This window comes from Rattus norvegicus, chromosome 1 (assembly GCF_021556685.1).
Source record: "Rattus norvegicus strain SHRSP/BbbUtx chromosome 1, alternate assembly SHRSP_T2T, whole genome shotgun sequence".
In the NCBI taxonomy this organism is placed as follows: Eukaryota; Metazoa; Chordata; class Mammalia; order Rodentia; family Muridae; genus Rattus; species Rattus norvegicus.
In genome coordinates this window covers 18,072,924-18,087,500 of record NC_141534.1, presented here as the reverse complement: position 1 = coordinate 18,087,500, position 14,577 = coordinate 18,072,924, and the positions used below count along the sequence as shown (strand labels likewise).

Genomic DNA, 14,577 nt, shown 5'->3' with positions numbered 1-14,577 from the left:
GCCCAACAACTCCTTCCACTTCTCACCTCACCTGTATCTAAGTGAGCATGAGAAGGGACTGGGTTCCAAGTCAGCAAAGACTACCTAGCAAGACAAAAACGAAAAATGTAAAATTATGTCTAAATCTCTCTTTAACAAGAACATGGTAACCAATTGCATTTATTCAGTCTGTGAAAGCAAAAGAGCAATGGAAGTAACCTACTGACTTTGTTGAAAAACTCTTCGTCAAAAATTCTTTTCTTAATCAAATATTGGCATGGAAATTTTGGTGGTGACATACATAGGACTAGTTATATCCTTTTTCCTAATTCATATTGAATTTCATATGTAATTCACTATGAATACCAAACAAGCAACATTCGAATGCACACAAACCTATTTATCTAAGTGCACCAGCTAACTTTTATGGAGTGAGTAATTGTCCTAGTTGGGTTTTTTTTTTTTTGTTACTGTGATTTAAAGGGGGGTGGGTGGTATTACTTCTCATAATCAGACTCTGTTATCAAGGAAGCCAGGGGAAAAATCTCAAGCAGAATCCTGGAAGCAGGACCTGAGGCAAGTCTATGGAGGTGTAACATTTACCTGCTTGCTCCCCACAACTCTTCAGTCTGCTTTCCTATATAACCCAGGACCCCCTGCCCAGAGCACGCACAGCCCTAGCAGGCTGGACCCTCCTATGTCAATAAACATCAAGAAAATGGCTTCTGCCCTCACCCTCATGCCAGTTCCATAAGGGCAGTTCCTCAGTTGCAACTTCCTCTTCTCAGATCTGCCTAGGTTTGACAAAAGTTAACCAAGACAGCAACTTATCCATCCTCCGCCAACTCTGAGCTATGTGAGAACTTGGGGTGCACGTAAGACACTGACCTCTTGCGTGGTGTCTGAGATGGTATTAGATTGTGGATTACCTGTCAGCTGCACAGAGGTGAAAAACAGATATGGGGAGAGGAGATGGTTAGGATGTGTAGGAAAAGGGAACGCAAGATTCAGAGTGAGAGGATCTATGTAAACACGTAGCATCACTAAACAGGAGATCTTTCTCAGTGGTGGTTTCTGTCATTGATGTCCAGGGGTCACTCATTTACTTCCTCATTCTGGATACAAATAAATACTTTATAGACAAAGTATGGTCCAAGTTGACTTTGGTCACTGAGGAAAGTCTTGCTCTCTGGCCGTAGCGAAAATTAGTTTCCCTAGCGATGAATGGAGCTAATGTAGCTGTTATTGTTCAGTCAGCTGCTGGATTCCAGAGACAAAGACTGATGGGAATTGGCACTACACTGGATGGATCACCCGGTGGGAAAGCATTAGCATGGTGATAAATACACGAGAAGGCATGTATGATCACAGAGCCACCACCCTCCTTCCGGTCTCTCCGTGTGCTCTTAGGACAGTAAACAAGATCTAATCTGGTACAGCAGCCAGGCGGAAGTCTGAAGAGCACCCACTAACACTTGAAACCTGTGCACTAGGTTCTACCAATGTCTGTTTTGTATGTGTACACGGGGAATATTTAGATTTGAAATTTTAACGTATTTGCCACTTGGGATTGCTTTCTGTCCCACACTAGAGCCACCGAGCTGGATTCCCAATCTGCCCTTGCATCTGTGTCACATTCTAATTGTTTTTTTTTTTTAACACCAAACATAAAAATGAACAAAAACATCCAAACCGGGCCCTTTTCCATGTGTTTTGCTTTTACCCTTGCTGACTTCAGGTTCTTGTTGTCAGCAGTGGTATCGACCACCCTGAGTGGGTTGAGGAAAGCACTAGTAAGACCTTGAGCGTGGCCTCAGCTTTTTTACTTTTATCTAATCGATGTCTTAACATTTTGCTGTGTTCTGGTTTCCATGCTGTATATGGTTCACCATGGTCCTGACTTTCGTGGAGTAATTATTTTGATTAAGTTAGACAATTAAAGTCAGTCTTGCATGAGGAACGGATCCCGCTGGGAGTCGGTGATGGATGGACTCCAGTATTCTGAGGGTTCAGTCAGGCCAGCGTTTTCCAGCCCAGTGAGCTCTCCCCTCCTCATTTGGTTAGTGTGACAGCGAATGGGTTGTTAGACCCGCGTGTCTTAGAAAATAAGACACAAAGAGATCAAGAAGGCAGGAGGATGGTGCTGCTATCCACATGTGTCCTGGTAATTTTTCCACATCTTTTATTTGTGTTGATGAACAACATCATTACTGAAATAATTAGTGTTAATTAATAGCCGGGCCATTTTTGGTAAATGGTAGTTTAGTGTTACAATTAGACTAATTAGTACACACCATAGCTTAGTGACATGACAAATCACTGAGCAGAGCACGTTGACTCATGTCCCTTCTGATGTATGAGCTAATCTACTCGCTTAATAGTGATGAAGGAAAGCGACAGGGAACTGCACAATCGCGACCATAGTTATTGTTTCCACATCTCCGCTTCTCTATTTGCTGCTTGGTTACCGAGTACTAGGAAATGTTGTTCTTGTCTTACTGTTGTGTCCCAGTTCCGAAAACTAAAGTAGGAAGTGTCCAAAGCTTACCAAAATAAAACTGATCAGGTATTGACACTAAAACCCAATCATTCTCTTGGCAAAACACTGAAAGCCGAAGATTCTCTTGAGAGTCACTGCGTCCGTGTATGCTGTGTCACGTTCAGTGTGACACTCTTCCGGAAGCATTCACGGTCAAGTTGACGTCTGTCTGCAACTTTGATTTATTTTTGCAGAACCCATGCGGACGCCAAAGACTTTGAAGATTGCTGAAATCCAGGCAAGGCGCATCGCTGTGGACTGGGAGTCCTTGGGCTACAACATCACGCGCTGCCACACTTTCAACGTCACCATTTGCTACCATTACTTCCGAGGCCACAATGAGAGCAGGGCCGACTGCTTGGACATGGACCCCAAAGCCCCTCAACACGTTGTAAACCATCTGCCACCTTACACAAATGTCAGCCTCAAGATGATCCTAACCAACCCAGAGGGGAGGAAGGAGAGCGAAGAGACAATCATCCAGACTGATGAGGATGGTACGCTCATGTTTATTATCTCCGGGGGGGGGGGAGGGCGAGGGTTGAGGGGACCAAGAATGACATCATTTCTACATTGACCCTACAGTATCCATCACTGAGCCAAACCCGGAAACCCACCAAATTTTCTCATCCCAGTTTAGCTCTAACAAGAGACGTGTTCTTTAGAAAAGAATCCAAATATCAAATGACATTCACCCATGCTGTGTTTTCAAACAGTGATGAGTAAAGCCTGAATCAAGCTCTTCTTACCAAGTGGTAAGAACAAAAAAGGTTATTGTCCACATCAATATATCAGTCACCTTTTGGCAAATTTACTTTCTTACACATTGCGTGTGTGTTTTGTAAACCATACTAGCTGCTATTGTTTTCCTAATATTTGAAGATAGAGTACTCCATCTGGTTGTAAGTCTGTGTGTGTGTGTGTGTGTGTGTGTGTATGTGTGTGTGTGTGTGTGTGTGTGTGTAGAGAGAGAGAGAGAGAGAGAACACAAAAGGCACAAGACATCTTTTTAGTCAAAATGAAGTTCCTCCTAAGAAAATTACAGGCCATCACTTTTACAGATTTTACTACAATCTCAGAAATTATATTCATGAAAATTAGGTAATAGGAATGTATATTTATATTAATATTATAATATGTTAAGTCTTTTCCCTGATATTATGCTAAATCGTTAGCATGACTGTGAATAGAGCTCCTTATTGAACAAAAATATAGAGCCTAACTGTATCATTTTACTCCTCTATAGCCAATAACATCTCCCAGTTCTCTAGTCCTGTGCTCAAGAGAAGAAATCAGATCTGGAGATTTCTCTGCTCCCGTTCCTTCCTACTTTCTCCTTGAACAGTCTGATGGGATGCCATTGTTTTTATTTGAGTTTCAGAACAAAAGATCTGTTTTATAGCCAGACCACTGCCCCACCTCCCTTCATGTCGTCAGTAGGCCACTATATTGCTTTTGGTAACCTAGCAAGTAGGACTGAGGTGGCTGTCATAAAATAGGTCTCTGAGCTGCACTTTTTAGAAACAGTTCTTTCAAGTTTTCTGCTCCGGAAAGTGGAAGTGACTGTGGTTTGTTACTTTGTCTTTATAGAAGCAAGAACCCTGGACGTCATTTAGCTCAGACTGCAACAACACAGTGTCTGAAGTGAATCTCAGGTTACAAACATTTTTGAGTAAAAACTCTTGAGACTTATGATGAATGCGGTGTTACCCTGTTTGAGTCAATCAAGGTGGCTATCTCAATATGGTTCCGCGTATGAAAGCTATGTGGTTACAATATTTAAATAATACCTCACCTCCATCTGCTACCCCTACCCTCCCCTCCCACACACTTAAAACTTACTGTGTGGAAACGAAGAGGTGGTGGGAATGGGTTCATAGGTCAATAATGGGAGCAGATGTCTAAGAAGAGCGACAGTTGTCCTGAGGAATCACACACCTTCCGACATGCTACGGAGAATTCACGGTCACACTGGGCACTTTATAACCCGTGTTTCCAGTATTAAGAGCATGGCCACATGTTTTATTGCCTGGTGTTAACATTTAAAGCCAGGACGCCTTACTTGATAACATTTAGATTCAGCTACATGCGTTTTATATTGTCATTTATTTTTATCCACTCGCTTGTTAACAGTGCAATTTCCCTTGGTTTTCTCCTTTCATATACTTTGCTATCTTGATTTTCTTCCCTACGAATAAAAGAAGGCAGTCAGGATTTTGTAATTTTTTTAATTACATTATATTTTTTTAAACTGCATTTGGTTACATATGTTAAATAAGCAGGTAATGAATTGCTCTAGAATTTTGCCCTAAATTGATCAAACTCAGAATAATAATGTTCATATTGTCTAGAATCAGTTTTATACACGAGAAATAACATAAGTTCTCTATTTAATTTCCATACCATTTTCAGGTCTACTTTTATTTTAATCTCTGTGTTGAGGACTTTTTGAATAAGCTTCTGTTGGCCTGAACTTCAATTTAGTGTCCCATACTGACTTCAGTTATCTGAAGTTGAACATTAGAGTTTCACAGTCTGGCTACTGCATAATCCCTGTGGTTGTGTCTCGTGTGGTAGGCTTTTTACTTTTTCTTGTCTGTTTTCAGCACTATAAGTAAGACTTAACGACTGATGTGGAAAATTTCATAAAATATTTGTAACTCATTCTTCATGGCTGCTCATGAAATTTCTTCACAGAATACTTGTTTTATCTCGATGTTCTGAGGTGGGGAAGAACAACCAAATCATACTTATCGTTGCAAAGATTGATGGATTATGATGATCCGATTAAGTCAGTCTTATTAAATTATTGCTGCTCCATATACAGAGGAAAAAGACTAAATTATCAACCATCTAATAAAAAGATATAATTATGAGAAAAGAATTCTGAGGACCTCCATAAATCAAGGTCCCAGAGCTAGAACCATTTCCCACTAGAACCTTAGGGGAAAATTTATACTTGATTTATTATGCATGTTTCTTTAATTCATGGGCACGATTTTTTATATATGGTTCTGTTTTCATTTTTCATTCCAGCATTCATGAAAATCAATATTATGAAGTTGGCTCAGCAGAAAAGCCTGGTTCGAGGACATTTTTAAGGCTACAAAGCTATTTTAGAATGTACATTTATTCCATTTTAGAGGCTGTAATGCTTATTTAATATAATCTTTCTCCGTACCTATTTCATTTTTCTTTTCCTTTTTTTTTTAAGTTGTAGTTGAAGGACTTCCTCATGCTCAAAACAAAATTAACTGGAACAGCTCATAGATAAATCACAAGTACAGGGACAAAAGTCAGCACTCTGTCTCCATGAAAATTATTATGAAGGAAACGTGGAGTGACGATCCGTGCGGTCTGTAGCTAGGCATGAGACGGCTTTGGGAGCTGCGTGCTGCATTTAGACAAACTGTAACCAACTGAGACATTGTCTATGTGTGTGCAGACATCACCTCTCTTCAGATGTAGAAAATAAATGACTGTAGTTGGCCTGAACCCATACCTTACCTTCACTGTCCTTATGTATATATGTACACACACACACACATAAGGTCTGTAACCATACTTCATCCTTACCATCTTTATGCATATATATACATATATATTTACATACAGACATATATATAGTCTGTACCCATACCTCATCCTCTCCTTCCTTATGTAAACACGTGTGTGTATATACATATATATACATATATACATATATATATTATATACACAGACATATATATATGGTCTATACCCATACCTCATCCTCACCTTCTTCGTGTGTGTGTGTGTGAGTGTGTGTGTGTGTGTGTGTGTGTGTGTGTGTGTGTATAAAGTTTGGAGTACTTATTGGTCCAAGTCATGATCACATGTGTGGCATACCTTGGGCTTGCTATTCTCCCCCGTTTTTCATCTTGAAAACAGAACCTGGAAATGCTGTAAGCAGACTTGTGTCAAAGTAGAACATGCGTGAAAAGGGATGACAATGTCAGCGTTGTAGGGAAGCAAATTTTCATGCCTGTCCATCTTTCAATGCAGAATTATGCAACTAGTTTAAACCACTCCTAGATAAGAACAATTTGAAATGCCTTCATTCCGTCTCGTAGAATTTATAGGCCCAATTGAGTTCTGTAGACACAGAAATGTTGATACCAGTTCTCACTTTTCATTCTTGCCTGTCCATCTGCCAAGCGCCCTGGCAAACACGGGAAGAAGAGAGGCACCCCCCTGACTGTGATCACAAACAGATTCCACAAATATACATACATCTCCTTGCACAGCAAACCAGTGTCCCTGGCAGCCTTGGCACTGCCAGAAATCGCACAGAATGTTGGGAATGTTTGTCAGGATCTCAGCTGCAATGGGCAGAGTAGCCTTTGCTGACACCTTGGAGCAGGGTAAGGGATGCTCGTGGAATCATGGCCATGACTGAAGCTCAGGGCTGCTGTGCTCTCTGTTTACTGTGGATTTCTTTCCCTTTTCCCCCTGTGGGTTTCTTTCTTTTATGTGCCACCTCATGTTGCCTGCCCCAGAGGTCAAAACATCATTCATAGTCTCCTTGTAGAATGAAATAAATCTTAGTCTGGTGACATATCGTCAGAATTTCTTGCTGCTGCTAGCCATGAAGAAATACATTTCCTTTGATCCAGTGATTTTTAATTTATTTCAATCCTCATGAAATTGCTCTGTACTTTGAAACGGCATTTCTGGATAATGTCATGTGTGAAGTTCACTGAAACGTTGGATTTGAGGAAAATATTAATTAAAAACCATACTTGCCTAATACAGGGTTGGTATTTTCAAAAGGGAATTTTTAAGCCAAGTGTGTGGGATGCTATGTATTGTAAAGCGTCATTGGAAGAAGAATCTGGATTGCGTGAATAAATACTGGGGTTTTAAAGTAAAATATGTAAAAGGAAAACACATAATACTTGAAATATCTTACAGCTTGTCAACAGTAACTGATACATCACTAATAACTTGGGATTTTGCAAATCATAAGGCTTTCACAAATAAAGAGGAGGCAAAGTTATAATTCTTGCATAACATGCATGAAACTCTGAATTAAATTCCCAACACAGTAAGGCATCAAACAGAGCAGAGTGACACATTCTTGTAATCTCAGCGTTCTGGGGGAAGAGGCAAGGAGTCCTAAATTCAGGCCATCCTCGGCTACATAGAGCTCAAAGTCAACGTGTGCACTAAACCCTGCCAAAAATAAACAACAACAACAAATAAAATGGAAACAATGACTATAATAGAGTGTCTGAGACGGCTCAGTGGGAGAGCACTGGCTGGTGTGGACAGGCCCTGAGCCCCATCTTCAGCTCTGACAAAAGGCTAAAGCTTACAAATTGAGAGATACTTGATCCTAAACCAGCCTGCTCTTTCTTAACTGAGAAAAAAACTAAGCTTCATTTAGACGCATGGAGCAATGACGTCTTAGCATATTCATCTGTAACATCTTTTTAAGAATTATAACAATCAATGTTATCTTTTTAATTATAAAAAATTTGATAAGTATAGCTACAAAAGTCAGGATGGTTTTTAGTGGGCATCTCAAGTCAGTGCTATGTGACTTGGCTTTTGAGTCTATGAGCATTAATTATGATTGTAATTCATTATTTTATGAACTTTGTTGATGGAAACTCTTTAAGGGATTATCATAATCTTCAAAAAAAATTCTTTCAAGGAGAGGCATCTCTGTTCTCGAAGCGAACTGCAAGTAAGGATCTCATGGTATTAGAGGTTTCCAACAGTGGAAACCAGAGTGCATGACCATGCAGCCCTCCAAGGTGACTGAATATTCATTCGAATAAAAATAACTTTACATTTATTTCTACATCTCCTGCTTTAGAAACTTGCAGCCTGACTTTCAGTGTCCATTTCGGAGTCGGGTGTGCCTACCGCTCAGTGTACTGATTTTGTTTTTAAAGACGCATTTCACCTCACGGCCTCTCCTTTAAATTGTGTTTATCCTGCTGACATGAGGTGCTTTCAACATTGTTTGTGCATGTTCTCATCACCAATGCTTGTATTTCTAGTGCCCGGGCCTGTGCCAGTCAAATCCCTCCAAGGAACATCCTTTGAAAACAAGATCTTCCTGAACTGGAAAGAGCCATTGGAACCAAATGGAATTATCACTCAGTATGAGGTATGGGGAAAGGGGGGTGGGGGTGGGGGAAACAGGGGTGGCGGGGGGTTAGGGGGGCTTGTTGGCAGGTAATCGCAAAGGACAGGCAAAAGGGAGGAGGTTAGGAGGGAATAATGGAACAGGGAAAGGTGGGGACAGGAGGACTAAAACATCATTGGCTCTCCTTTGTCCTGATTCATAAATTATTTGATTTGAAAATTAATAGCAATACAGTATCTAGAATTTCACATTCTTGGAATATAAGCTAGGTTTTGTGTCTGCATATGTGCATAGCTGGACTGTGTCCTTGTCAAACCCAATTAATGGTTATAATGAATAATTACACATAAAAATGCTAAGTCCGCATTCCTAAAATTAAGAAACCATTATCACACTGTGCTTAAGGAAAGGCTGTTGAATGCCAGTTTTTCAAAGTAAGCAATTAATAGTCACCCCCAAAGCAAAACAGATTAAAAACCTATTTAGAATTTCATTGTACCTTTGAATATAAATCACCATATTTTCGAATATAAGAAGCTAAGGAGAAAGGTGATTTTTTTTAAATGTGTTTGTATTGAAATAGAATTTCATACCTTTCTTCATCACTTTCAAATGGATATTTCTAATTGCATAGTTGTGAGGTTTTCTCGTGTATAGTCAGTGCTGATTATAGCATAAACATTTCTGTTTCTAGTCCTTGAGAATGATATAGGAATGAGAGTGTTGTTGACGATTTTAGTGTGTTTGAATGCTAGTTTTCTATATTTCTTTTCTTTTGTTGTTTTGAGACACATTCTTACTAAGCTAACACAAATGGTCATAAAGTCACTCTGTCCTTGAACTTATATCCCTCTCCCAAGTAGTACAGAGTACTAACCTGTGCTGCTAAGTGTTGCTAGAACTTGCCATGTTCCCTTTAGACAAAAAAAGAAGAATGTCATACTTCTGATGAAGACTTTCTGTTTTCATGCACATTAAATTATACATAAGAAATTTTGTATGGAGCATGCATATTTAAGTATATCCCTTTACTGGTGGACTTTTAAACATTTAAGTGTTTAACACAGTAGGCATTCAGTGACAAATGTTAATAGTTGCATGATAGATGATAGGGAATTTATTATATAGATTGATAGTAGATAGAAAGATGATAGGTAGTGATGTTCATATTAAATATGTGAAATAGATGATATAAGATAGATGTTGATAGATTGATAGATGAATAGATAGATGATAGGTTGATAGATAATAGATAGATAGATGATTGATAGTGATGAGAGATGCCAGATATAACCATACCAAAATATAGATAGAAAATGATAGATAGGTAGGTAGATGGGTGGATGGATAGATACATGCTAGATAAAGATAGATAGATAGATAGATACATACATACATACATGTATAGATGATACATAGATAGATACATAGATAGATAGATAGATACATACATACATACATACATAGATACATAGATAGATAGATAGGTAGATAGATACATTGGTACATACATACATACATACATACATACATACATACATACATACATACATGGTAGGTGATACATTGATAGATAGATGACAGGTAGACACATAGGAAATGAGAGATGGCAGAAATAACCACACCAAAATAAAAGGAGAAGAAAGAGAAAGAATGATGGCTTGATGATCCTGCATACTCTGTTATTTAGAAAGGATCTACTTATACTTTATTATGCCTTCAGTTGATGTGTCATGGGAATATATTTCCCACAACAGGTGAGCTATAGCAGCATAAGGTCATTTGACCCTGCTGTCCCAGTGGCTGGGCCCCCGCAGACGGTATCCAATCTGTGGAACAGCACACACCATGTGTTTATGCATCTTCACCCTGGGACCACCTACCAGTTCTTCATAAGAGCCAGCACCGTCAAAGGCTTCGGGCCAGCCACAGCCATCAACGTGACCACAAATATCTCAGGTAAGCCAGTGAGGAATGCAGAATCTGGAAGGCTCGTGGTCCTGGCTTGGCCATAACACATTCCAGACATTCAGTTCTATATTGTGTTCTCGTGTAGCTTAGCAAGCCTTTCCTCTCGTCTCCTGAGGTCAAGGGCACTTCATTCGGACATCTGGGAACAATTATTGGCTCTATGTGGTCATCCAAACAGTTTTGAAACAGTCACAAAAATGACAGTAGTCTTAGAAAGTTACAGTATTTCTTTACTTAAAATCTTTCCAAGTTCACAGTCTAGGATAGACCTTTTATTGTGCCTTTGCGTGTCAGTTCCCTGCTACAGATGGGTGGACGTTGTCCAACGAGCAGCAGAGGTCTTTCACTCTGGTATTAGAATGTCTCACACCTTGTCCCTGTCCCATTTCCCCCAACATCCTGATAATTGTCAACAAATGAAACGTTGCTTTCCTGTTCATAAAAAAGTGTCTCACGAATGCGTCGAATTCTCAGAATAGGAACACGCAAGAGACCCTTGAATTGATAAGTAAATGTGACTAAATTTTACTTTCTATTACAGAAAGTAAAATTAATTTAATTTCTGTTATCAGTTTTATAGTTTCACTTGACTAGATTGTTTATAGATTCTAGTCCTCCTTCGGTAAGATCACCAGTTAAATCTGGTTAGGTCCCGCTGCACATATGCACTACCATGCATCCTAAGTCTATTCTAATTACTGAAATATTTTGCTGTGTTTCAATATTACAAAAAAAAATGTGTGTGGTATGTGTAACTAAAGAGGGCGATTTGGAAATTAACATTTTTATTTTGTGAATTCTCTTTATAGTAATTTTACACGGTATGTAACAACAGCCCTTCCCAATTAACATTCCATATTTTTGACATTGTCTTAAATCCCATTGTCTGGAATCGTTTTAAACTTTATTTGGAAATGTATTGAGTAAAATAGAAATTATAAAAATTTATGTCATGAATAAAAGTAATTCCAATATTTCATTTGCATATGATTTGATTTACATTAATATTCTAGTAAAACCGATGTTTTAAAATATCCATAATATTAAGGAATTATAACATATTAAACAGCCATTTTATTTTCTAATTGACGTCATCAATTCAAAATGTTTATTAAGTTACTTTATTTCAAGGTGAATATCATGACAAATTTCCTACCTTGTAGGATTAGCAGCTGCTAATTTTTCTATGGAAATTGCTACAAGGTTTATATAAGCTTATAAAACAGAAAGCAATGAGCAAGTGTATATTTCTGATTTATAAACATACACAATATTTTCAAGTCTTAGATACCCTGTTCAGCATATGTTGAACAGAAAATTTATAGGTATAGAACAAAACACCAGTCTAGTTTTTTTTTTCCCTCTATATTATTTCAGTCCAGTTTTACTATTGCAACTTAAGAACAGAGAACTTTCTGGTACTTTAAAACTATCGTTTCTGTTACTACGCTTTGGAGTTACTGAAATTTTAAGATAGTGTATCTATCTCTTTAGTCTAGTAGTTGTCTTTCCTTCTGCATTTAAAATATTAATTTAGGAAGAGGCTAGAGTGGCAGCTAAGTGTTTAACTGCATTTGCTACTCTTCCAGTGGATTCCCAGAACCCAGAGGGTATCCCGAAACCATTTGTAACTGTAGTTTCTGGGGTGCAGTCTCCTGACTTCCTCAGGCACAGGCATGCATGTGATGCACAAATATTCATTCAGGCAAAACGGCCATACAGAGAAATACTGGTTAACTTGTTTAAAAGTGTGGTACTATTTTGCCAAATTAACTGTGTGCATCTTATGATTATTTTAGTTTACTGAGCATATATTTTCTATTGTATACCACTTGGCCCCACAAAATATTAACTCTTAGTTTTGGTTCCGTGTCAGGGCCTGTGTTAGGTCTTCATGTCTATATCACAGTACCCACAACTTTGTATATGTTTTGCTTTTAGCAAGCATTCAATGAATAGTGGAATTTTTTTTTTAAGTATCACTTGGCTTTCGAAGTGTAACTGATAATCTATGTGTTTCTGTGGGTCTCGTTTCCTTAGACATACTTGTCCATGGTGAAAACAAATGGAAATTCCTTCCCACTCAAGGTTGGGAAACTCCCAGAGTACAATTAAACACTATCCACTATTTTGAAAATGTGTGTGTTCAACTATTTGCCAATTAATTGTATTAGCTCTTGGCAACTGAAAACCATGATTTTCGTTCCAGTTCACCGGAGCTAATAATTATGTTTCCCATGTCGTCACATGAAACTGGTCCAGAGAAGATATCGGACCTTTCTTTCGCTTATTTAAAATAAATGGCTGTAACCACCAGGCAGCCCATAACTCCCTTCTGCCATACACAGCCCGGGCCTTCGTGTACTCCGCAGCCAGGGCTGAGTCTCCTCCTTGCACTTTCCCACCTCTTCCCTGCTGGGTTAAAGGCCTGGAGAAGCTGAGATCAAAGTGTCTACCCAAAAGGGTTTGGAATATGAGTACAAGTCCCCAGACAGCTTTTTTAAAATCCAACAACGTCGTCTTTCTAGCTTCGTCTGCTAGGGTTAAGGTGCGGTGTCATGCCGTAAAATAAGGTCCACCGCAGTTAATTAGGAATTAAATTGATTTCCCCTTAAGGGAGATCGTTTATTCATAGCAACCTATAATATATCGCTCTGAGTCGATTGAACTTTCTCTTCGCCTCCTTGATCTCCTTTCAGCCCCAAGCTTACCTGACTATGAAGGCGTTGATGCCTCTCTGAATGAAACTGCCACCACCATCACTGTACTGCTGAGACCTGCACAAGCCAAAGGTGCCCCAATCAGGTAAGAGGGGCGGGGCTAAAAGGAAAAACAGCCAATAGAAGAAGCGTCTTCCTACAGTTGCTTAGCACTGAAGTACGCTGTTTGGTTGGTTGGTTGGTTGGTTGGTGGGTGGGTGGGTTTCTGTTTACTCATTTGAACAAAGGTTACAAACAGACCTCTAGTTAAGAGGAGACTTCCGAGGGTGTTTCTGTGCCATCCAAGACTATGGCTCTCTGGTTTTTCCTGTGTCCTCTTTCATTGCACTTCCTGTATTAGGATCTGTGCCCTGAAGGTATTTGTCAAATAGTACAACAAAGTAACTCTTGTCCAACTCTTTACCTCTTACAAGTTATTTCACCTGAGAGAATAAAATTGCTAGGAAACTCTGAGGAATTAAATGCAGAAGAAAGCCCCTGCGGCCTTTCAGTTCTTAAATTATCAGAAATTTCATAATAAACATTAAGGCTCATCTTACTGTTTCCTTTATCCTTTCAATATTAAAATCTATCCTATTACCTACTACTGCTATTCTCTCCAAAAATTCTAATCCCTGTCAAAAAAAAAATTCTGATCCGTGTCATTTTTAGAGATTACTAAAATTTCTTCAGGCTTTTAAATTTTGAACAACCATAGATGAATCTTCAAGATCTAATTGAAACCAGTAGTTATGTGGGCATTTTGTCCAATCAATGTTGATAAGCAAAATCATATAGGTATAAAAGGTAAGGCTCATCGGACAGAATTGAGTTTTGTGCTGTTTATAAATTCTTTCAAAAGCACATTAATCTCTGTTCTGTATGTACGACAGATATCCTTGACGTAGGGAAACAAATGTCTTTTGTCACCAGAGTTGTACAATTTTCCCCATCCATTTAACCAGTGCTCCACCATATTACAGAACAGGAGAGGTCACTGGTGTGCCTGTAACGAGATGCTTCTGGGACACCACCTACTTGAAGGTTCGAAGTCAGTATACAGTGCTGTTCCTGAAACAATAATCTCTGAATTATTTTGATTGCTGGTGTAAAGAGGGAGAGAAAATGTCCCATTCCCTTGGACTTGGTGTCCTTCTCTATTGGCACGTATCCATGGCCGTTCACATGTCCCTACTAGGGACAAAACTTACTTCATAGGTGTCTAATCTGTTCCTGATGTTTACGCAGATTCCAGGTAGTTCTGTTGA

At 39.0% G+C, this 14,577-nt stretch overlaps 1 protein-coding gene and 1 long non-coding RNA gene across 26 annotated transcripts in view; one reads left to right on the top strand and one right to left on the bottom strand.

The window, feature by feature from the left end:
• Positions 1-14,577, top strand: part of Ptprk (protein tyrosine phosphatase, receptor type, K) — a 499,334-nt gene that overhangs the window by 383,267 nt on the left and 101,490 nt on the right. For all 24 annotated transcript variants that reach the window (XM_087567119.1, XM_087567108.1, XM_087567090.1 and 21 more), the window contains 4 exon segments: positions 2,713-3,015; positions 8,551-8,660; positions 10,397-10,598; positions 13,310-13,415. In XM_087567119.1, coding sequence (XP_087423245.1) covers positions 2,713-3,015; positions 8,551-8,660; positions 10,397-10,598; positions 13,310-13,415 — 721 coding nt within the window.
• On the bottom strand, positions 4,606-13,486 carry LOC134484965 (uncharacterized). 2 transcript variants are annotated; one of them, XR_015649136.1, is made up of 4 exons: positions 13,322-13,417; positions 10,523-10,749; positions 9,517-9,553; positions 4,606-4,706 (listed from the first exon to the last, which is right to left on the bottom strand). It is a non-coding gene; the product is annotated as an uncharacterized LOC134484965 (long non-coding RNA). The 2 variants fall into 2 exon arrangements; XR_015649135.1 differs by lacking the exons at positions 4,606-4,706; positions 9,517-9,553 and having other exon boundaries at positions 10,322-10,749; positions 13,322-13,486.